Source organism: Ilyonectria robusta (genome assembly GCF_021365365.1).
Source record: "Ilyonectria robusta strain PMI_751 chromosome Unknown BGZ61scaffold_15, whole genome shotgun sequence".
NCBI classification, from domain to species: Eukaryota; Fungi; Ascomycota; class Sordariomycetes; order Hypocreales; family Nectriaceae; genus Ilyonectria; species Ilyonectria robusta.
The window spans coordinates 629,701-652,175 of NW_025764449.1; the positions used below are offsets into that span (position 1 = coordinate 629,701).

A 22,475-nucleotide genomic window follows, 5' to 3' on the forward strand; every position below is an offset into this window, starting at 1 on the left:
ACTGCGGAGTACGCCCAATGGTCTGTCGGGCAGCATATATGGCTGCATACATGACTCAGCAGGTTATTGAGAGAATATTTCTGTCGTCTCACCACAGCCTCGTCAGCTCCTCGAGCGGGGCAACGGCGATTATCCCAGATCCGCCGTCCACGATTGTGCCACTCCGTGGGACGCGCGACGCTATCCGGTCACTATCTACTCTAGCACACTCTATCAAGAATGGCAGATCCAAGTCAGAACCAACCCCAGTCACAGATTGCTTCTCTTGTTTCTCACGCTCTTTCATCCTTCAACACTCTCATTTCAGCTCTCGAAGACCGCCGAGTGCAAGCCTCAGCTTCGTCTAACCTTTCAAGGTTCAAATTATGGGCTGGAAACCTCGGGGCTCATCGTCCATCAGGAAGTCGATCGTTGGAGTATCGCCTGCGAGACGCATCATTTATTCGAAATCACCTTATCTCGCTTCTCGACGATCTATGTATCTCAGTCAATGATAGTACGTTCCCAGAGCACAAGAGACCCTATATTCCGCTCACTTCATCTAGCGATATCAACAGTAATCAAGGACAGTCCTTTCGCTGAATCCCAACCGCATGACTCCGTCACAGATGAGTTGGCCGAGTATTTTCAAGAGGATGAAGTCTCGGATGAGTCAGAGATTGAGCAAAGCCTCCACTATATAGGTCATGTCGTCGACTGCCTCCTCAGACTGTCTATGACAATAGCCAATCCAACGCCACATGATCAGTTTAAGTCCAAAGCTGGAATGGATGCTGTTCAATACTACGAGCAATGGAATTTGCAGCATGTCGGAGAGAAATTCCCAAGTGCTGCGCACATCGTTGCCAAGCGGCTAGCCAAAGCAATGGCCCAAAGGCGCCAGTACTTCACGTATCGAGAGGAACATGCCAACCGACTTTCCGAAGGGTTGGACGGGACTGAGGCTGGAGAGCATTCAACAACAATCGCCTCCTCTCTTCCTGAGCATCTAAAGGATGGCAGTAATGTCACCACGAATGATCTTTCTGGTCTGGATGATGGTCGATCCGAAACTTCTGGAACGTCTTACACACCGTCAAGTCCCGACTCACACCATCCTCGAGTCCCACCAATACCGAAGGAATACGCTGATGGGCCATTCAAATGTCCATTCTGTCACACGATTATCGCGGTAGACACTAGGAGCGCTTGGAAGTATGTATTCTCCTATGCACTATTGATAAGCATCACTCTGACAGACCTGCCAAATAGAAAACATATATTCAGGGATCTTCGGCCATAGGTCTGTCTCGAAAGTGCCTGCTCAACGTCTAGCCAGCTGTACTTGCGCCGCCATGAATGGATGCAGCACATGATACAGGAACACTGGAAAACCTGGTACTGTTCATTTGGATGTTCCGAGACCTTTCAGAGCTCCAAAAGCTTTCGATCCCATACCACTCATGCTCATGGACAGCGTGTGAACCACAGTCACCTGGACACCTTGGAGAGTCTGAGCAGCAGCCACAACCCCGACAAATCGCAGGGGACATGCCCTCTTTGTTTTGACTTTGATGTCAAATCACCCAAGCAGTACAGCAATCATGTCGGAGAGCACCTTGAGCATCTCGCACTGTTTTCACTGCCCCGCATTGAAAACGAGGAAACCGAGCAAGACGAAGCGAGCGATGGCGGTAACTTTACCATCAAGGTCTCTGACGGCTCTGTTGTAAGCCCGCAAGGATCTGAGACGGCAGGCGATGAGGGGGGCGACATCACAGTTTCCGCGCCGACTGGATCCGGTAGACACAATGAGGATTTAACCTCGGAGGAGGCAAAAGACACGCTCGAGAGCAAAGTATCGCGCAAACAGGGCCGCCGTGTGTACTCTGTTAGAGGTGTGAGGTGCGCAAAGTGTATGTCCACGGGTATAGACGTCTGGGTTATACCTGGGCGTAATTGCGCAGCCTGTGGAACTCCCGTCGACTAATTTGAGACGCAGTTTTCCAGGTTCGGCCTCGAGATAGGATAATTAGACAGCTCTGAACAAATATATGCAATTTCAGCCAGGGTAACGTGTCCAAGAAATCATGTGGTGGTACTCTAGCTGCAACAGTCGGCCTAGGCGACCAGGGGCTTTGCAGTGTTTTATTCTTGGCAGAACACCCCCTGTAGCGATGTTGGACGGTTTTCCAAGGAAAATACGTAGGCCTCTCCACATGGCGCTCAATCGTTTGGCTGTGCGAAAGCAGGATTGCCGTTCCGGGGCAAGGATTGCGGCCAATGGAGCAGGATGGCGCTTTACGTTCACTTTTAGAAGTACCGCTGATCATTCATGGACAAAAGCCAGAGTGAGATCTGCGGTACTTGCAAGGGTAAGGGCAATTGTGGATGCGGTACGAAAATCCTACCCTGGCACGCCCAAAGGGCACTGGATTTAGCTAGATTTAGCGCGATGTGGTATTGGGGGCACGCACTTGTTCCCCCGGGGGGCGAAAACCCTCTGGTGTGATGAGATTGAGGCGAGGATGATCAGTATGGGGTTAGGGCGAGGCTCAGAGATGAGGGAGGTGTGCCACAAGCTCGGGTAGCTGAGGAGGTGAATGTTCCAGGCCTGGCTGTGGCTGTAGATGTAGCTGGCTGCGGATATTGTTTACTACATACCTAATAAATGCTTCATTCACTGCCCGTTGAACCAATGAATTGCTGAAATGCGCCACCAACAGTCGGTGTGACGGCTGCCCAGCGCCTCACCTGAAGCACTGTTGATGGACGTCTTGTCTTGGAATGTCGCTCCACCCAAGTCCACCCAAGTCCACCGTGCCAGCATCATCAACAAGAGGCCCACCAACGGGGTAAATAGCCCCGATCGATCCCCGGCTGCGCGAGCCAATCATGGGACGCCTGAAAGGGGCCAGCAGGGCGTCCGGGATACGTAGCCATGGCGAGCGTGCGTAACAAGATGACGCTGACGAGGCGCTGGCTTTACATAAAAACGCCTGCGTCCGCAGTGATGAGCGACCCTTTGGTTCTACTCCTCTGCATCCCCTCGCCTTCAGCCTTTTTTCTTTCGAGCCTTTCGCACATTCGTTAATTTATTGAGCATTCGCTTTTAATCACTCGTTCCAACAAAAACCGCCAACATGAAGTTCTCCGCTGCTACCCTTGCCGCCATCCTGGCCGTGGCTAACGTATGTTGTCCTTGTAAAGGATTGATGCATCACCAACTAACACTCCTCTCCCCAGGCCGCCTCCGACACCGTCAGCTACGTCCTGGACACCACGGCGCTCCGCATTGCCTCGTCCAACAACGCCTACGCTTCCTCCAAGGAGGCCATCGCCAACGCCGCGTGGAGCAGCGCCGCCGCCCACAACTCGGCCGCCGCTGAGAGCATCGCCGCCGCCAACTCTGCTGCCGCCGTTGCTGCCACTGCCACCGGCGCCGATGCCACCGTCGTCGAGACCACCCTGAGCACCAAGGCCGCTGCCGGTACCAAGTCGGCCACCAAGACTGCTGCCACCACCGAGGCGGCCAAGACCACCGGCGCCTCCAAGTCGGATAGCACCGCAGCCGCTGAGACGACCGGCACCGAGTCCGGGTCTGCCTCGGAGTCTGCCTCTGGATCTTCCTCTGGCACTGCCTCTGGCGCCGCCCAGAGCACCTCCAGCGACGGAGCTGGTGCCATGCCCACTGCGGCCATCGCCATGGGCGCCCTCATGGGTGGTGCCGCCCTCTTCGCCAACCTGTAAACGCCTCCTCCATCGCGTGTTGCAAGTTGTCGCCGTCGGCAAATGAGGACACCGCGCGTCCAATACCCCACCGGACAACGGCGTCCTAGTGCGAATCAGAGTCAAATGAGATCAGGAATGTGGAGTGTCCGCTCCGACGCGGTGCCTGGCAGCCCCCTGCAATTGGCGCCGTCGCGTCGGATGTGGAGATTCGGGACTTAATGCGGGACATGGGAGACATGGGGCAAGCCAGCTAGTGGCCTTGGGCCCTGGAGGAATGGTGAATATGGGGGCCGTTGACTCTAGCATCTGTTCTGTCTAGCCTCTGGAGTGGTACTGACGCTTGCGTGATCCGGCTTTGATCAGACATGGTCCTGTCATCATTCTGCCATCATCTGCCGTGATCAGCGCGGCTGCCGCTGAGGAACAAGTATTTTAAACCATGCTGTGTCAATCGATAGCTGCTAGTAAATGACAAGTACAATCAACGGCAACACACAGCCCTCGACACAGCCCTCGCTGGCTTCCAGCACATGTTTTGTTACAGGTCGTACAAAGTCTCCTATTCTCGTATTTCCTCACCCATGATCCATCCATCAGGTGAACTGGGCTGACTTGGCCTACTGGGTTCATGTCTGTGTACCCATGCCGATCTTCCGCCAGGCCCACATATTTCCCGTATTATTTCCTGTCACAACAATCCACAATCCCGTCATCTTGCACAAAAATAGCAACCACAATACGAGCGGGCGACAGGCTTACGACACCACTACCCCCAGAGAACAACCCCGGAGACCCCAGGAAATATCAACACTATGAGAGGATGCTGTTCATTCTACGCGTCTCCTTTTTTCTCTTGTACTTTTCTGTGTTTTATCCACCCACTTGTCACTCGTAACTATCGTTGCTACCCTACAGTAGTCGTCATGCCAGCGTCGATCTTTTTTTACCGACGGAATTCAATATCCGTCATGTTGTACATGCCAATTTTAATCCTACTGAACCGTTTTAAATAAAGGGATTGTTTTTGACATAACAGTGGCACCGTTCGGTGTCTCAACTTAATTAAACATCTGTGAACTGTTTGATTGACCTTGCTGTGCTTGTTTTTTCTCGCCTATTTTGGGAGTAATCTCGAAGATTTTGTGTTGCACTATTCAAAGAATTTAAGTGTTTAATTAGTCTTTGATGATGATGCTACATACGATGCGGGTAATTATGAGTGAGTGGCTCATTATTATCTGATGTTTGAATTAACGCCTCTCTCTCGGGATCTGAATTTGTGTCGGAATGATCAATGTTGCTTTTATCTGGCAGATAAAGCGATGCAATCACGGCTAGGAAAAAGAACCCCTGTTTTACGTTAGAAGAAGACAAACAGGAGAGGCGAGGGTTGCAAACCGCTAGAGCAACGAACGGCAATACTAGCCACTGTGATCCCATCCCCACGGCAGCCGCCCAGATCATTTCGATCAAAGGACTACCCACCACATGGGCAAGGGCCTCAATCACAGACATGAGCGTGTACAGTTGGGCCATGTTTTTAGCACCATCGATATAACTGGCCAACGCGACGAGGATCGGGACGCGAGTGTTGAACCCAGCAGAAAGCACGATCAAACCTAAAAGTTCTATTAGCTAGGACAATACATTACGCACCAGAGATCATTTCTTACCGACGATAAGCCCGCCAATGCTTGGTAGGGTGAATATAGTGACGGTTCCAGCGACGAGGGCAACACAACTCAGTCGCGTGACTGTCAAATTGATCTTAGACACAGAACATTGCCGTGTCCGAAGATATTCTGTTAGAGACGGTAGAGTCAAATATATGACCAAACTTATGCCAGGGATGATAGAGAGAAGTCTCGTAGTCTTGCCCATTGTCAGTCGACAGAACACAGCTTGGTTTCGTGACTCACCTGCGCGATGGTCCAACCGAATCGAACCGATGCATACGGAGGCAATATTTGGAGAGCATTGTATCTCATCTGCACCAAGAAAGCCGTAGCAAGCCCCGGAATGACTCCTGGTGTTTTGAGAATACCTTTGTACGCGTGTAAACGCCTCGGATGAACGACTTGTAGTAGCTGGCCATAATCTACTGTTGTTTGATGTGGAAGGGATTCCGACATGATCTTGACTATTGGCAGCGTCGCGAGCAGGGCCAAGCCACCAAGGAGATAGGGCAGCCAAAGCGAGTGAAGCAGAAGAAGTGAGGCCAACTGGGGAACCAAGAGTTCGACAGCAAGCTTGGAACAGAACAAGTAATACATAACTTGCCCCCTAAAGAGCATCGTTAGCCAAACAGAGCTTCAAGCGACCGGATGAGAGGATGTACCTTGTGTCGTCGTCGCATAAATCGGCAGCTATAGTTGCATGCAGAGTGATTGCCATGTAGGGTCCACCTCCGATAATGCGTAGCAGGCCTGCAAGCCATACCAACTCAGTTGGAATTGAGGACCAGAAGGCGCCTCACTACGGTTAGTGGCGAGGTTTCCAGAGTGCACAATCCGTCGGCTCACTCACAGACAACGTATACCCAGGCTATGCATGCGGCTATCCCTACGGTGACAAGGCCCAAAACAAAGCGGCGACCAATGGTGTCGGTCAAGTGGCCGAATGCAGGTCCCAAGACGAGCACTTGCAGCAAGATGATGAGCAGAGGTCTTGAGTGAAATGGCTACGAAAACATACCGGGGAGCATCCCCAAGGCGCTGTACCAGCCCCTAACCATGGCGAGGTGCTGTTGGACAGGACCGATCTTGCAGAGAGCCTCGCCCACGGGCAGGTCGACACGCCCCAGCTCGGCATAGTAGCGCTGGCAGACGGAGTTTTCGAGCAGTCGAATGGTGGTAGGGAATTGAAGTTGCTCCTGAAACTCGAAGAGAAGGACGATGAGGGCGATGTAGATGAAGGGAGCTGCGGGGTGAGGGTGGTCCATTCTGACTGAGGAGGGAGCTTGATACATAGCAGCTCAATTTTGAGCGAAGTACCGCCCGAACTGTGCCCGTTCGCTGGGTATCTGTTATCTCAGCGACTGAGACAACCACGTGACTATCTTTCTAAGTATTGCTATTGTCACACAAGTACAAGCGCCTTAAGTTAAGCCTCAGGCAGACTCATATACCAAGTATACGCAGTGAAGGGGTATATTTCTAAGCCTTGGGCCTATTGTTATTAATAAAATAAATTTAATAAATCCAATAAATATAATTACTAGAGAATAAATACTAATCTTGAGCATTATAAAGAAATATTTCCCAGACTGCTTTATTGGAATAATAGATACGACTTGATTGAAGCATGTAATTATGTGTGCGAATAGCAATAGTCAAAATGGCGAGTCTCTTGCCGAAAATTTGTCGAAAATTGAAGCACATTTAAATGTGAAATGCATTTGAGATTCAATGACGCCTCGGTCTCTAATTCATAAAAAGCTGGATCCAGGATATCCGATTCCAAAGTCCCCTCCGATGTTGGAAGGCATCATGATGTTCTCAAGGCCGGCCTCCCAGTTCTCGAGCAAAGGCGTGACTCCAAACTCATCAAAGTCGTCCACCCAACCAAGAGCAACTCCTTCTTCGTCACCTCTGTCATCCATCTCACTAACCCGATTTCTAGATTGTGGGTGCACAGAGTGTGGAATGGTATCGGCGTTTGTAGTCTGGCGGTGCTGAGACGCTGACGTAGGTTGCCTGGATTGTTCGCGAGTAGCTGCAGTAAAAGAAGGATATCAGCATTTCTCAGTATCGCTTACCTTGGGTCTTGATACTTACTACTATACGTTGATAGAGCGCGCTCTCGTAAAAGCTTGAGCGATTGTATATAGCCTTGAGCTCGGGAATGACTGTCACCCATGTGTTTCAAGGTCCTAAGACAGCTCTCCCACGCTGCGTCTAGTTGTGCTTGGTCAAAGTGTGGTTTATTTGACTGTATGCACTCCGCCAGAATAAGGATGGTCCCGGACGTTATGAGATCTATGCACTTGTCAGTGAAAGTATTAATCATGGAACGGGAGATGTACAGAATAAGCCGAACCACCATGCGGCAGTGGCATCTTCACTTTTGGCACGTTCCAGCAATCTGACAAGATCACAGGCTGCGTCAACGCAGGCCACGGCGCATGGAGCTAGCAAGGCCATTGCTAACTTGCTTTCCTTTGGACGACCCGGGGTTGCATTGGATGAGTCGACGTGCTCACGCCTTTGCAGTTCCGAGCGCGTCGACGAGCAGAACCAGGAGAAGTTTGGGCGGTAAAGAAGGATCTTTAAGTGGAGATATCTATCATGAAACCGTCAAGTACGATAACATAAAAGCCTGAGGTGTACTTACCGTGCGTGGAGAACATTGGACTGGCGTTTTATAACCAATGAGGTTTCTGTAGACATTTCTGCGACACGATCCCAGTGTATCTCATCAGGTAGTGAGTTTTTGAAATCCTCCAGCAAGGTATCAAGGTGCATCACTGTGCTTAGGTCTTGATGATTTGGATGCGAGACCGGGTGGCTTCTGAATGAAGGCTCTGTCGACGCTGGGTGGTATATCTGGTCCAGGATGATGGCAAGGATCTTTGCAAGTTTGATGTTTTCAACGGTAAAGAGATTGACGGAATAGGGCCCTTCTGGCTGATGGCTTCCATTTCCATGGAGGGGGAGATGCGCGTCGTCGATGGGACTGGGGAGCGGCACATCGTTGATAATGCGCATTGACGGTGGACGACCCAGAGTCATACTTACAGTCCTGTGAAGGTCAGTAAACATCGTTGAAAAGGAGTTCGTACTTACATTTCCATCTGTAGACAGCCGTACCATACTCGACGCCGGATCTCAATCTCGGTGAATGAGTGACGTTCGGAACATTTATTCGCATGGAGTCCAAGGCCGACAGCCATGCGACATGCAAGCCCGATAATGTTGTAGCAGCGAGTTGGGTACTGGGTGCAAAGCAAGTAATGGCCCGCCAGAAGCAAGGCCTGCACATGAGAGACGGTGCCATTATCGAGAAGTTCAATGTGCAGGAGATCTTTCATTCTGCCATAGAACGTGGCACATGCCCCGTCCTTTTCCTCCGGCGACAGATCCGAGAACTGGCACCCCAGCGCAAGCATGGCATTGAGAGCGCAGAAAAACACAGGCCGTGGGCATCCACTACTTCCGAGGCCAATGTCGGGGCCGTCATCAGTTTGCGGATCTTGATATCCGCTTCGAGTCCAGAGCGCTTCATATCGACTCTGGAAACCCAGGGAATGGATCAATGGGTAAAGTACGTGTACGTGCGAGAAGTAGAGGAGCATGAGATTGTCCGCAATCTCGCGGGGTGGTAGTGCATATTGTGATTGCAGCATCGCGCCCAAACTGCTCCCAGCTGAGCGAATACCGGAGGAGTGTCCTCTAGGTGTATTCGGTTGACGCTCAGCTGGATTAGCTTGGGCATGTTGACCTGTGTGTTGGCCCTCTGACTGGGGAATCTCTCGCAGCAGGGACAAGACAGATGATTGCCCATAAAACTCATTTCCTCTTGAAATGAGTGGCTCGGTCTGGACGGCGATGGTAGCTCCCATGGCACTGATAGGGCTGGGACCACTTGGCTCCTTGCCTGCATCTAGCGTTGGAGGGAATGTATGATGTTCTGGCCTGAGGGGTGGATTGTCATCATTCGCTAATGAACTTTGCCCGTGTGAAATGGTATCCCCAGCCGATGATGTAGTGGCTGGCCCTTGGTCGTCATGATTAATGCCTTCAGATGTTCGGTTCCCTGCAGCTGGATTGGTGGCGTGACCCAGGCCTTGGCTACTGCAGGCTGCCCCTGAATGTTGTCTTAGGTCGGTAATGACCTGCTGTAGGTCTCGCACCTGAGACTGGAGAGATTCAATGTATCTGTTGATCAGTCAGTCAAATACAAACTGGACTCAATAAAGCCATTTACTCTTGCTCGCTGACCCGCTTGGCGCTGTTTGCGAGGACCGTGTAGCTACAGTTCGAGGCATCTTCGCCCCGCTTGCCACACGGCCCACAGAGCGGCTTGCTTCCGTCGCACCGGACTTTGCGCTCTCTACAGCTGTGGCATGCTAGTGCGATCCTCTTCCGCTTTGCAGGCCTGTAATTGTCCTCGGGAGAGGCAGCCTCGTCGTGTTCTGCGTCTGACGGCATTGGGCTGAGCGTAGAGAGTGTCGGGATCAATTGCAGCCGTGTTGTCCGGATACTTTCCGTGGAATCGTCGGCAAGCACGTGACCTCTAGCCTTCCGCGGCAAAGTCATTGTACTGAGCCGAGTGTGAGAACTGCCGAGCCTTCGGGAACCACCCGAAATGCGCTACGGGGTTGGAGATCCGGGAACTTCCCGGACATGTCCCTACGATATCAGCGTCGGACTCACTGGGCCACCTTTGCGATTGAAACCATTCACGCGTTTTGGAAACCAACTTCAAGATTGATAAATTTCTTACACCATGTTCGTGAAGGTTGGACGCTTTGCCGGTTTGATCGCCGCCAGGCCTAGTTACGCATCCGCTCCCCGAAATACATGGACGCGCAGTGCGAATACCTGTCTTAGATGGGAATCTCGGCGCAGCTATGCGACCTCCAAAGGAGGGGTAACACTGCAAAGCCCATCGCCTCAAAATGGATCTACCCTACGCACACTGCTATTGCTGCTATCAGCTACAACGACTGGCCTTGTCGGATGGATGATGGGCCGAAATGGACAGTCTGTTCAAGACCAAAAAATCACACGTAACTCTCAGCCGGTGTACGCGACGAGGGCTGAAATGGAACGCGTAAGTTTATCCCCGTCACAACCAAGCCTCAGCCTAGCGGTTTGTCCTATTTCTACCCTGCAACGCAACAAATATTAACTTGCACGGTGATAGGCTGTTGACGAGCTTCGAAACCTTCTCGGAGAGGACAGCATCAGCACAGAAGATGAGATTCTAAAGGCTCATGGATATTCAGAATGGTCTAGTATCAACATCGACAGTCTGCCGGTAGCAGTGGTTTTTCCAACTTCAACAGAGCAAGTGTCAGTAATTGCTAAAATCTGCACCAAATACCGCGTTCCAATGAGTGAGTCTTTCCAATACCCGGCTGTAGTCACGAGATTGTTGAGTTTCCATTCGATTTAATATTAAACTAGTCCCTTATTCTGGCGGATCCAGTGTGGAAGGCCATTTCTCAGCTCCCTTTGGGGGAATCAGTATCGACTTTATGGAAATGAACAAGATATTGGAGTTTCAAAGAGAAGAGTAGGCGAATACGACCACAGGTTCTCATAACATTCATGATTTAACGCGGCTTAGCATGAATATTCAAGTCCAGCCCTCCGTGCCTTGGGCCGAGTTGAACGAAAAGATCAAGGACAGTGGCCTTTTCTTCCCCATGGACCCAGGACCGTCGGTAAGAGCGAGAGTCTTGCAATTCCAAAGATTGTACTAATATAAGACAGGCGCAAATTGGGGGCATGGTAGGAACAAATTGCAGGTATGTTTCTTGCGTTAGTAACGTATGGTTGGCTGACTTCAAAGTGGAACAAATGCTGTGCGGTATGGCACCATGAAAGACTGGGTGGTTAACCTCACAGTTGTGTTGAGTGATGGAACGATTCTCAAAACCCGTAGAAGACCTAGGCAAGTGCGCAGGGAGAATTATGTGGGAATATTCGTTTGATTGGTGCTAACAAACAACAGAAAGTCCTCTGCAGGCTACAATCTCAATTCGCTCTTCGTCGGCTCTGAAGGGACGTTAGGGTTGGTTACGGAAGCAACCCTGAAACTCGCCACCATTCCTGAAGAAAACGGAGTAGCAGTCATCGCCTTCCAGACGATCAAGGATGCTGCCAGCATGGCCGTTGATGTCATTCACAAGGGCATCATGGTGGGTGCAGTGGAGATTTTGGATGACGTCCAGATGAACGTCATCAACCGAGCAGGTGCCACAGGGAGGAAGTGGACCGAAAAACCGACGCTGTTTTTCAAATTCAGTGGCACAAAAGCCGGCGTAGCAGACAATATTCACCAAGTGCAGCAAATCGCAAAGGGATATGACATTGTGGACTTCCAGTTTGAGAATGATCCAGAAAAGCAGAAACGCCTCTGGTCTGCAAGAAAAGAAGCACTCTGGAGTATGCTTGCGCTTAGAGAGTCCGGCGGCGAAGCATGGTCGACAGATGTCGCTGTGCCACTGTCCCGAGTTGCCGAACTAATTGGTAAGTGCTCAACTTTTTCATGACAAGATTTCATCAAATTAACCTTCCCCTAGAAATGTCAAAAATAGATCTTGATGGACTCGGACTGTTTGGAAGTATTCTTGGACACGTTGGCGATGGAAACTTCCACGAAACCATATTATTCGATGGCGCGAAAGAGCGCGCCAGTGTTGAGAAGTGTGTCCACAAGATGGTGGATCGAGCTCTTGAGATGGAGGGAACATGCACAGTAAGACCACAGCCCGGTTGGAGTTGCCGGAAACTGACTAAAGATGATGATAGGGTGAACATGGTGTTGGCCTTGGAAAGAAGGACTGCCTTCAGAAGGAACTGGGAGACGCACCCATCCAAGTCATGAGGGCTATCAAGAAGAGTCTAGACCCGCACTGGTTGATGAATCCAGGCAAGATCTTCGACCCGGAGGTTAAATCGTCGTGAGATGTTGAGTCTTATACGCGATTCTATCATGGAGATGCTACGAATGTCGTTGGGGACTGCGTACGAAATTACTGTCGTTAGCTAGATACGCAAGCAATAGGATTTGCCTTGGATTATTGAACGTTGGTTTCTATCCTTGAGACGTAGGTGTCGTGAAATTTTGTAACATGCTCTCGTAGGCTTGATATACCATCTTCTACTCTAGACATTGTGCGAGTATATGGGATTGGGCTGTGAGGATGTAACAAGTGAGCCTTGCCTACCACATCACGAACAAACATTTCATAATACACAATGCAAAATGGACACAATAAAGAAATATTCGATTTCCAATTTCACCGCTGGCATGATTTCGTGGCTGTGATTGATTCCTGTCATTAGCTCTGGCGTGATTGGAGGCTAGCTCTTGAGACGCTTGCCGACTTGATTTGCCATTTCGCAAGTGACAACTCGGGAAATTCCCAGACCCACTGACATCGTCGACTCCACTTCGGGTCACTTCCGGGCTCAATACACGCCACGATAGATTGACCGTCATGTAATTCGTTAGACAACAGTTCATTCCCCTCTTATTTCTGGATGAGTTCGGTAATGTCCCGGGATCAATTGACTATAAGATAATATGCGTTATACGGCTCATGCTCTTAGGAGGTTAGACACCACTCCCGCATACTCATCCTCCCGAAATCACAGCCATGTGCGTAAATTTGCTGAGGCTCCTGAGGTAACGCGTTTGCTAATTATGATAGGTACACCACGTCGTTTGCCTTTTTCGAGGCCTTGATAGAGGTCGGTGCATTCCGCCCCTGTCGAACATTCTTCCATTGACACCGTGTAGGCAGGAGTCAAGAACTGCTTCGTCAACCTTGGCTCTGACCACCCGAGCATCCTGGAGGCCATGGTCAAGGGTCGTGACACGCCAAACTTCCCCCGTATCATCACATGCCCCAATGAAATGGTGGCTCTGTCCATGGCCGATGGATATGCTCGAAAAAGCAACGAGGCCCAATGCGTCATTGTGCACGTAGATGTGGGCACGTCAGGAATGGCTGCTGCTATTCACAACGCGTGCATGGGAAGAGCGCCTGTGCTGATTTTTGCCGGGCTCTCGCCATACACTATAGAGGGAGAAATGACTGGCTCTCGTACAGAGTTCATGTGAGATGTCAATTCACCTTCTGATGTACCGGGGCTGATTCGAGCATAGCCACTGGATGCAAGACGTTCCAGACCAAAAGCAGATCGTCGCCCAGTACTGCCGGTATGTTGGCGAGATCAAGACTGGTAAGAACGTCAAACAAATGGTCCGAAGGGCTTTGCAATTTGCCACGAGTGATCCGAAAGGACCAGTGTACTTGATGGGTGCCCGCGAAGTCATGGAGGAAATTATCCAACCATACAGCATCAACCCTGCACACTGGCACGGTATCGGGCCCTCGGCCCTCCCTCCAAATGCTGTCGCCGAAATTGCCCAGGCACTGGTGGAAGCTCAAGAACCTCTTGTGGTGACGGGCTACAGCGGCAGAAATCATGCTGCCGTGGCGGCTCTGCTAGACCTTGCTAATACCGTGAAAGGCCTGCGTGTGCTGGACACAGGGGGTTCCGACATGTGTTTCCCAGCAGACCACCCGGGGTGGCTTGGGATGAAGTACGGAGCTGATGACAGTATACGAACGGCAGATGTACTGCTGGTGGTCGACTGCGACGTCCCATGGATAAACACGCAGTGTTTGCCTAAGTCTTCCGCCAAGGTCTTCCACTTGGATGTCGATCCTCTGAAGCAGACTATGCTTGTTTCATACATCAGCGCGGAGACGAGATATCGTGCAGATGCTGGCACTGCGTTGGCCCAAATTGTTGCGTACCTGAAGTCTTCCTCCGAATTGGCGAAGCGTTTGGCTGATTCAGAATTCGAAAACCGATGGGTCTTCTTGCAGCAATCTCATTCAAAATTGATCAAGTCGCTTGACGCTAAGCCCGAGGCAACTGAAACCGGTTCAATGAACACTGCTTATGTTTGTTCAATGCTGCGCAAGATGCTGCCGCAGAACACAATATTTGCCGTGGAGGCTGTCACAAACACCATCACCGTTGCGGAGCAAATTCGTGCTATACAACCTGGACAGTGGATCAATTGCGGTGGCGGCGGTTTGGGCTGGAGTGGTGGTGGTGCACTTGGAATCAAGCTTGCCGTCGATGCTGAAGACGCTGCCCTGCCACAAAACGAGAAGAGAATCGTAGTACAAATTGTGGGCGACGGCAGCTTTCTTTTCAGTGTTCCCGCCAGTGTGTACTGGATCTCAAGCAGATACAAGATTCCTGTCCTCACAGTGGTCTTGAATAACACAGGTATTTGGAGATTCGCCTCAATGAGCTTTTCAGTTCATTCCATTTGTATGCCGTTTGACTGACTTGGCTGCCTACAGGATGGAATGCTCCCCGAAGATCAATGCTGCTGGTTCACCCTGACGGCCCAGCGTCCAAGGTTTCGAACTCTGAGCTGAACATATCCTTCGATCCCTCACCGAATTACTCCGAGATTGCAAAGGCAGCAACAGATGGCCAAATATTTGGAGCCAGGGTCAAACTTGCGGACCAGCTGCAGTCTTCGCTTGAAGAGGCGATTCGATCAGTCCAATCGGGGACCTCGGCAGTTATTGATATTGCTGTCAGTGTTCCGTAAGCCAGATTCCTTAGGTAGCTTACGAATAAGATGCTTTACTGGAAGATGTAGAATTTTATATGAGCGCTTGCAAGGGACAGCAAAGTGGATGCATGTTTGCTTTTCGTAGCAACTTCGGATCGGGATAATCCCTTGATGGTCAACGAGGCAATACGATAAATGAGTTCAATTGTTTCACTCCAATATAAATATTTAGAGATTAAACCCCGATAATGTTGCGGCGCGTGTATATTGTTGTCCTGGGATAGCTCACAAGCATAGGCAATGGCTCAAGATATTAGAGACGCGAAGAATCGCCACCCTGACGCTTTAATTAATAGTATTAATATATTTACTCACGGTTCAGTATAAACACTTTTAGCTGTAGCCTGATATCTACACAGCCATTCTCTGTGGCAATCCTGAGATGATAACTGAGACACACCCAAGCATCCTTATTGCTCTGTTCATTATTTACCTCTCAACCAGAGGTCCATTATACTCCTTCCTGGCCCACAACACGTAATAGAGGACGCTAAAGATAACGAGACCACCCGTCACCACAACGCTGTAGTTCATCATGTCGACGGATGGGTTTAGAACTGGAGGCCAGAAGCTGAAGAAGCCAACGGTAATCAGGTAGCAAATGGTGAGGACATTGTTTGCAATACCAAAAATACCAGGAAGGTGGAATGGACCCCAGACAAGTTCGGCACCAGCAGTATTGGCGAGGGCTGGCAGATCTGAATCAGGAAGAGCGAAGCCCTTGGTCATTCGACGGTAAAGGAGAAGTACCGCGGCAATGAGGTATGAAGCGTAAAGGCAGGAAATGGAGAGTGAAGTGACGTTTTGGAAGGCGACGGGAGAACCAATGTTGATGAACGACAGAAGAATTGCAATGACGGAGGTGAAGGCAATAGCCCAGACGGGAACCGTAGTGCGGCCGTCGACCCTTGAGAGGACCCCCCAGAAAGGAAGACCACGGTCACGGGCAAATGACCAGAAAACCCGGGAAGTTGAGGCAAGCATGCCGACAGTCGCACAAGCACCCAGAATCATGATGATGGCAGCCATGACGGTAGCACCGCCAGTCGAGTTGGTGGCCTGCTGGAAGATGTACATATGAGGGAATCCCAGAGCACCCGGAGCGGAGGCAGCAGCGTCGTCGAAGTTGCCCATACAAAATACCATGGCGATAAGCATGGCGAAACCGCAAGTGCCGTTGATGATGAGACTCAGTAGGATCGATCGGGGGACCACAACACTGGGGTTGACGGTTTCCTCGGACATCTGCCATTGTGTGAGCAAGTACCAATTCAGAGTGCAGAGGGAAAACTTACGTGGAATGCGGCATCGGTACCGACAAACGCAAAAGCGTTGCCCATCATGCCGACCATGAAGGATATTCCTTGAGTCGACCAGCCACCATTGTTGACCCATGTCGTAAAGATCTCCTTGGCGTCGCCGTGCGGCCCGAGAGTAACGAGAGGAATGAGAATGGCGAAGAAGCCAAGAATGTGTAGGATCAGGATGAGGCCTTCGAACTTGGGCAGCGCAGAGCTGACAAGAGTGTTGATGAAGACGGCGAATAGAAGGATGACCCAAAAGAGCAGAGTGCCCTGCCACAGCTTCGGCTCAAAGCTAGCGTTGTTCATTGTAGCCATACCAAGAATCATGTTGCCAGTGAGGAGAGCACTGGACGAGACAGAGCCTTGCCAGCCGCCGACAGTCAACCATCCAGTAACATAGCTCAAGAACTTGGCGCAAGATCGAGGCGCCAGCATCGCGACCCAGTGGTATTGTCCGCCGGACGTGGGCGCCATGGAGACCAGCTCGCTCATGGTGGTGAAGACGCTGAAGTTGCCGAACCAGACGAAGAGGAAGCTGTAGAGGACACCTGCAGTGCCGCCGTTGTTGAGACCTTGGGCGAAGAGCACCGTGACGGCTTCCCAAGTGATAAGAATGGTGCAGCTGAAACCGAGAATCGACATGAAGCCAAAGTTGCGCTGCGAGATGTGTCAGTGAGGCGCGCCGGAAATCGTCATGTATTCTGACTTACCCTAAGGACTTGCTTCTTTCCCAATCGCGCCAGTTGATCTTTGTCACCATGGTCGCTGTCAGAGCCGCCTTCGGAATGGGGTCCAACCTCGGCCACGACGCGAGACTCATTGCCCTTGGCCGCGGGCACGTTGCCCATCTCATGGCTGCTGGTGAAGCTACTCATTGTCACAGCCCAGACAGAAGAGCTAAGGGGAGACTGTCAATGACAAGACAAGTGCGGAGCAAAGAGTGACAGAAGGGGATGCACGGTTTAAACGGCAAAGCAAGTTCAAGCAGAAAGTCACTGGATCTGCAGAGACGCATGCATGATTAGGTGCAGGAAGAGCAACGAAAGGGGACCACGTTTCCCGCAATCCTTTTAAGACCAACAGTTCTCAAAGGAGTACTCCGTATGGGGTGTAGTACTACAGAGTACATACTGACGGGCGGAATGTAACTGTCCTCGCCCGTTGATTCGGTTAGCGGACCGACCGCCCCTCCCCCGGCATATCCACACCCTCCCTGCTCCCTCCCCTGCACGTTCTGCATGTTGGCCATGGCACACATGTTCGACGGAGGCAGAGTTCGGGTCTTTTTGGTCTTGGCCGCTTGCTAGGACCAAGGGGAGCTGCCGGCTTCCAGCCACCCGGTCGAGATGGTGGTGAGGTGATTCCCGGGCTTGTTGGCCTCCAGGGATAGGGACGCGGAATGAGGGAGCGTTGAGATAACGAGTTGTATCCCGAGTAGTCTTTATCTTGAGTCGTCCTGCCGGTCCCTGTTCGAATGCTGACAAGACCGGGCTGTCGCCAGTACACCTTACAACGAGGATGCTCATCCAGGTCAACAGGCCCAGGGACAACTTACGACCACCTCAGCAAAAGCAAAGAAGCTGCCGTCACAGTTACCTCGCCGTTACAGCACAGGAATTCATGCATGGCCCCTTCCATCTACCAGGTGTGCCTCGACCAGAAACACACTACCGGGAGCAGATTGCCTACTACGTAGTACACGCGTCCGTATCGACCAACAGCCCTGGCTCGGTTACCATCGCCACAACATCATCGGTCGTGCTTTTGGCTGTTGGTCATGGTCATAAATGACAGTGCAAAGGAACCTTGGTCCCTGTCGCGCCATTTCGAATGGGGCCGAGTACGCGGATCACCCCAGCTCTTGCAAGGATCCATTCCGGGGGGTGCCGAGAACCTCTCGTTCCCCCACTTCTTTTCTCTTTTCTTGTCTATTTTATTTATTCTGTACTTTTATTCATGAGACACTAGCCCTTCTTGTACTCGTAGCGTGTAACCACTGCATTCATGCAAAGGGACAGATGCGTGTACATCTTTTGTCCGCAGTGACTCGATAATCACAACGTGTCTATGTTCCAGATAACTAACGCCGCAAATTGAGATGACAAGGAAGCAGAACACAACAGATTCTCAATATTATATTTCCTCCCGAGGGACTTTGCTGCCGTGCATGCTCTGAACGTCTACTTGCCACGTTTGGTGCACCAGGATTGTTTGACTTGAGTGACTTTGGTGACTTTGACTGTCCCAAGACTTCTTTTGCCCATCGGTTGTCAGGGCGACTCCCCGTTTCGTGGACTTGCTCATGTCAACCAGTTCATGCACATTGCTGTGCTGACTATGCTGCGAGATCGTGGTAATGGGTTCGTCGATCGTATCATGCGGCCGTGACCTGGAGCCAAGACCGCTATGCTGTGCCGACTTGTATCCGGAATGGGCTCCTGGCCTATACGTTGGGTAGCCGTTGCTGCTAGATTTGCCTTGCCGACGCAAATCATCAATGCGGATCTGGCCTGACTCGAGGCTGTCGAGGAATGGCTTGAGGTTGGGAACGCAAACGGTAAAGATGGCGAGACACTGTACCAGCTGAATGGTAATGGAGGCTTCCCACAGGGAGAAGGAGAGATCGTCGGACGCAAAGGCCTTGTTGGAGTAATAGATTTGAACGGCGACGGCGGGCACAACGCTGTCCATGTTGGTTAGCTCTCAAGCCCACGCGATGAACAAACTGCTGGATGGTAATGTAATAATAGTTACGTACAAAATGCGGCTGCCAAAGACACAAATGACCAGAATTCTCTTGGACCACGAGGTCTGAATTCTTCGAGCGTTGTCGGTCATGATGGCGACAATGGCAATATCAGTAACGATGTTTGCGACGGAATAGTACGTCCAGAAGGAAGTGAAGTTGATGCATCGAGTGCTGTCAGAATAATCCCATGGCCTCGGTAGTTGGCACTGGAAGAAGCTGACGACGAACGCACTCAGTCCCCAGAGACCGACGATGATCTCGAACACCAAGAGGGGCCTCTCTTGACCGCGCCGACTCATCATGCGAAGCCCCATGGTGCCTGACAGTTTGGAACAGAGCAGAGAGGCGATGAACATGGCGTTGGCGGCATACTGGCTCTACAGTCACATCGCATACTGAATCAGCGTTCCTGTCCACGAGTGTACAGCTTACTGTTGAAGTGACATACCTTGAAGAAAGTCTCCTTTTTGCTCGAGCTCAGTGTACTAAAAGGCGTTCCCAATCCATGTTCGCAAGCTATAAACACAGCGATGGACTGGCCGATGGAAAAGACCTACACGGCGGTATGAGTCAAGGGACGTCGGGTACAAGTCAAATTGTGCTGGCGTTGTTCACAACTTACCGCGGCGGCAACTGCCAGAATATCATCAATTTTGAGGGCTTTCACCATGTGAATCTTCGTTCCTGAGCGGACGAAGCAGGCAAGGACAGAAATGACGAGGAACATCATTGACAAGACCTCGACCAGTGGGGCCTTGTCAGTATCTGTGATGATCCTCTGCGGGGAGCTCATGATGGGCAACGTGGCGATCGGCACGGCTGCAGTGACATACTGCGACGAGGAACCGTCGAAAAAGCTGAAAGATGTGTTTGACGAGCTCGCGCGGCGTGCTGGGGAAGAAAGGAAAATGAAGACAGATAGCCGACTTACTTGGACCAGGTTGTGTGGTTACCGTCAATCACCCTGAGACATTTTCGCTCTCCGTTCCCGAATCCCCAAGAGAGGGTTCCCGGGCATGTTGTCTCCTGCTTACAGGTATCGAGAATTGCTTTGGCCCAGTCGATGGGTTGCGCCATTACGGCCCGTCACAGGAAGTACTTCGTACACCTATATCATAAACCTGGTCGTGTTGCATGGCCGTTTTGCATGGCCGAGTTGCCCTTGTCAACCAACAGCCACCTGCTCATTTGAGACACGCGGCCCCACGGGTTCTTGATATTCACTCGCTTGCTGGGCCATCCAACGAGGTGTGAAGATAAAAGGATTCGGGTGTTGGCACAGCCCATGTGAGGATTAGTTCGCTAGTGGAAAAATACGAATAAACCTACACTGGCGAGAGGGTTGCTCCCGATCCTTCCGAGGCCAATCGTCCCCCCTGCAGCATGCAGGAGAAAATGCAACCCCACCTCTTGGCTGTTGGTTGACAACGAAGATTAATGGTGTGATATGACACTGTGGCTTGCAGGATTTTCTAGACGAGAGAAACGACGTTACAGACCTCCCCTTCCACACATATTGCCAAACCAAGATCAAAACACCACAGCCGTTAAAGCTCGTCCTAGATCTATAAAAAGCAGGTCGGTCAGTTCGATGATCCTATTCAATATGCTGCATAGAGACTTCGCGGTAATACGCAGCACGTGGTTGATTTAGGGATTGCTGGCTTTGTCATTATGTAACTCTTTGTGATATATCACTTCCATAAGGTGCTTCATGCACATATCCCAGCAGCTATCATTTTTTCTGTTGCCAACCCTTTCGAAGGATTCTCTGCCCCGGCCTGAGACCGTCCAGCATTCCTGCGGCGTGGCGTCCGCGTATGACCCCCGTACCTTGCAGCCGCCGTGCCAGGGAGAAAACGGTTGTCAGAGGCTTGTATGGATTACAATGACTTTGTCGGAGATTTCAAGAGTGGTGACAAGGTCAACCGGTTCCGCGGGGACCGAACGGGGCCGTTCCGCGGCGGCTGATGGATGTGATTGTCACAGTCCTCCGTGGTGAGTACCGTAACCCGATACGGACATGGCAAGACCTGTGCAAGCACACCTCAGCATGCATAAAGACCACATACGAACTGTACATGTTAATGAATTCTGACGACACACTAATGTACTGCTCACTCCCAAGGCTTCACAGTCTTTCCCTCCTCGTAGTGCCCGCCGATAGGCCGCCACATATCCCAAAAGGTGATGGGCTGCAGCTCCTGCTCAATCTTCTTCCACGCCTCTCCCGGGGTCTCTTTGGTGGGTTGCAGTTTGTTCTCGTTGACGACAACGAAACCATGTTTCTTGTAAACTGGAACGCCATATTCGGTGGCGTCCAGCCACATCTCGACGCCCATCTCATCGGCTTTTCGCTTCCCCCATGTCAACATCATATCCGCCACACCTTGGCGCCGGTAGTCGGGGTGTGTGAAGATGATGTTAAGGACTTGCAGCATTAGCATATTCCATCCGCAACGGCTGAGGTCCAATCATGCTTCCGTCGTTGACTTACAAACCTGCGGCCTCGCCCCCATCCTCTCCCTTGGCGCCTCCATTGCCTCTAAGCACTTGCTGACGTACTCGCGCGCCTCCCCTTCCGGATACCAGTAAATCTCGGAATGGTCATCGGGCTTCTCAAACGGGTTGGCTGGGTAAATCTTCCACAGGCAAGCTCCTACAATCGTGCCGTTGTCATCAACAACCTTGCGCCAGTAGCTCGCTGGATCCGATTCGTGCTCCCCCCACATGCGGCTGGCAGACTCCCTGAGAGAATCAATACGGGCTGAAGGTCCGTCACCGCGGATGGGACAAAACATGCGGAAGAAGCTTTGGGCAGGATTCTCGTAGGAGATCCACAGGCATTCCATGACGTCGAGAAAGTCGGTAGCCGAAGCTACCTCAACCAATGTGAACGGCATGACGAGAAAAGACGAATGTTGATGGCGAAAGTGGTAGGAAAGCTTGAACCAGACTCATCAACTCGGGAGAGGCCGAGAGAAAGAGAAATAGCAGTGGCTGTAATGGCGCACTGGGAATGCCTGCTCTTGGCGCAGCTCCACCCACTTTAATGCATGGGATCCAACCAATTTGAGGCCTAGTTCGCCATCCTTCACAAAGATCCAGTTATGTGAGAGTTTGGCACCCATGTGCAAGTCAACCTAATCAGTGTTGGCGGGACAAGGGCGCAGGTTACATCGTCCCATCCCATACAGGGATGCTTTCGCAAATATCTACCTAACGGGCGGGCGAGCAAGGGCAAAATGTCGCCATCTTCGGCGCCGGGGAAGCGATCCGAGGCCTAATCGAATCCACATTGTATTCAGCCGGTTAACGCGGCCTTGTCCCTCGCAAACTTGTCAAGGATAATTCCTCCGTACGTCAGG

General features: G+C 51.3%; 9 protein-coding genes across 9 annotated transcripts; 4 read left to right on the forward strand and 5 right to left on the reverse strand.

The window, feature by feature from the left end:
- Positions 1-219: 219 nt before the first annotated feature.
- Positions 220-1,969, forward strand: BGZ61DRAFT_534719 (uncharacterized protein; the record flags this gene model as incomplete). The annotated part of the gene is made up of 3 exons (XM_046254183.1): positions 220-496; positions 546-1,194; positions 1,315-1,969. The coding sequence occupies 3 exons, from the start codon at positions 220-222 to the stop codon at positions 1,967-1,969; spliced, it is 1,581 nt and encodes a 526-aa protein (XP_046101956.1).
- A 978-nt stretch (positions 1,970-2,947) lies between these two features.
- On the forward strand, positions 2,948-4,202 carry BGZ61DRAFT_519657 (uncharacterized protein). Its single transcript, XM_046252413.1, has 2 exons — positions 2,948-3,170; positions 3,226-4,202. The coding sequence occupies exons 1-2, from the start codon at positions 3,123-3,125 to the stop codon at positions 3,727-3,729; spliced, it is 552 nt and encodes a 183-aa protein (XP_046101957.1). The 5' UTR covers positions 2,948-3,122; the 3' UTR covers positions 3,730-4,202.
- An 843-nt stretch (positions 4,203-5,045) lies between these two features.
- BGZ61DRAFT_534721 (major facilitator superfamily domain-containing protein) lies at positions 5,046-6,652 on the reverse strand (the record flags this gene model as incomplete). The annotated part of the gene is made up of 7 exons (XM_046254184.1): positions 5,046-5,061; positions 5,126-5,330; positions 5,385-5,583; positions 5,631-5,994; positions 6,050-6,182; positions 6,238-6,351; positions 6,406-6,652. 7 exons carry the CDS (start codon positions 6,650-6,652, stop codon positions 5,046-5,048), a joined length of 1,278 nt encoding a protein of 425 aa, XP_046101958.1.
- Positions 6,653-7,090: 438 nt separating this feature from the next.
- On the reverse strand, positions 7,091-9,860 carry BGZ61DRAFT_519659 (fungal-specific transcription factor domain-containing protein; the record flags this gene model as incomplete). The annotated part of the gene is made up of 6 exons (XM_046252414.1): positions 7,091-7,425; positions 7,488-7,688; positions 7,736-7,992; positions 8,044-8,451; positions 8,496-9,587; positions 9,637-9,860. 6 exons carry the CDS (start codon positions 9,858-9,860, stop codon positions 7,139-7,141), a joined length of 2,469 nt encoding a protein of 822 aa, XP_046101959.1. The 3' UTR covers positions 7,091-7,138.
- A 538-nt stretch (positions 9,861-10,398) lies between these two features.
- Positions 10,399-12,347, forward strand: BGZ61DRAFT_357049 (D-lactate dehydrogenase mitochondrial precursor; the record flags this gene model as incomplete). The annotated part of the gene is made up of 9 exons (XM_046240843.1): positions 10,399-10,485; positions 10,579-10,771; positions 10,842-10,950; positions 11,005-11,101; positions 11,151-11,185; positions 11,230-11,335; positions 11,396-11,909; positions 11,963-12,138; positions 12,192-12,347. 9 exons carry the CDS (start codon positions 10,399-10,401, stop codon positions 12,345-12,347), a joined length of 1,473 nt encoding a protein of 490 aa, XP_046101960.1.
- Positions 12,348-12,913: 566 nt separating this feature from the next.
- Positions 12,914-15,030, forward strand: BGZ61DRAFT_424268 (thiamine pyrophosphate enzyme, N-terminal TPP binding domain-containing protein; the record flags this gene model as incomplete). Its single annotated transcript, XM_046243598.1, has 5 exons — positions 12,914-13,044; positions 13,097-13,136; positions 13,186-13,505; positions 13,555-14,696; positions 14,774-15,030. Coding segments are annotated over exons 1-5 (1,761 nt in total). The 5' UTR covers positions 12,914-13,042.
- A 453-nt stretch (positions 15,031-15,483) lies between these two features.
- BGZ61DRAFT_357194 (amino acid/polyamine transporter I) lies at positions 15,484-17,206 on the reverse strand (the record flags this gene model as incomplete). Its single annotated transcript, XM_046240857.1, has 3 exons — positions 15,484-16,299; positions 16,350-17,015; positions 17,069-17,206. 3 exons carry the CDS (start codon positions 17,204-17,206, stop codon positions 15,484-15,486), a joined length of 1,620 nt encoding a protein of 539 aa, XP_046101962.1.
- A 1,285-nt stretch (positions 17,207-18,491) lies between these two features.
- BGZ61DRAFT_507586 (uncharacterized protein) lies at positions 18,492-20,400 on the reverse strand (the record flags this gene model as incomplete). Its single annotated transcript, XM_046251917.1, has 4 exons — positions 19,730-20,400; positions 19,556-19,660; positions 19,117-19,484; positions 18,492-19,041 (listed from the first exon to the last, which is right to left on the reverse strand). Exons 1-4 carry the CDS (start codon positions 19,898-19,900, stop codon positions 18,492-18,494), a joined length of 1,194 nt encoding a protein of 397 aa, XP_046101963.1. The 5' UTR covers positions 19,901-20,400.
- A 766-nt stretch (positions 20,401-21,166) lies between these two features.
- BGZ61DRAFT_59681 (acyl-CoA N-acyltransferase) lies at positions 21,167-22,192 on the reverse strand. Its single transcript, XM_046256892.1, has 2 exons — positions 21,605-22,192; positions 21,167-21,538 (listed from the first exon to the last, which is right to left on the reverse strand). Exons 1-2 carry the CDS (start codon positions 22,008-22,010, stop codon positions 21,225-21,227), a joined length of 720 nt encoding a protein of 239 aa, XP_046101964.1. The 5' UTR covers positions 22,011-22,192; the 3' UTR covers positions 21,167-21,224.
- Positions 22,193-22,475: the final 283 nt, after the last annotated feature.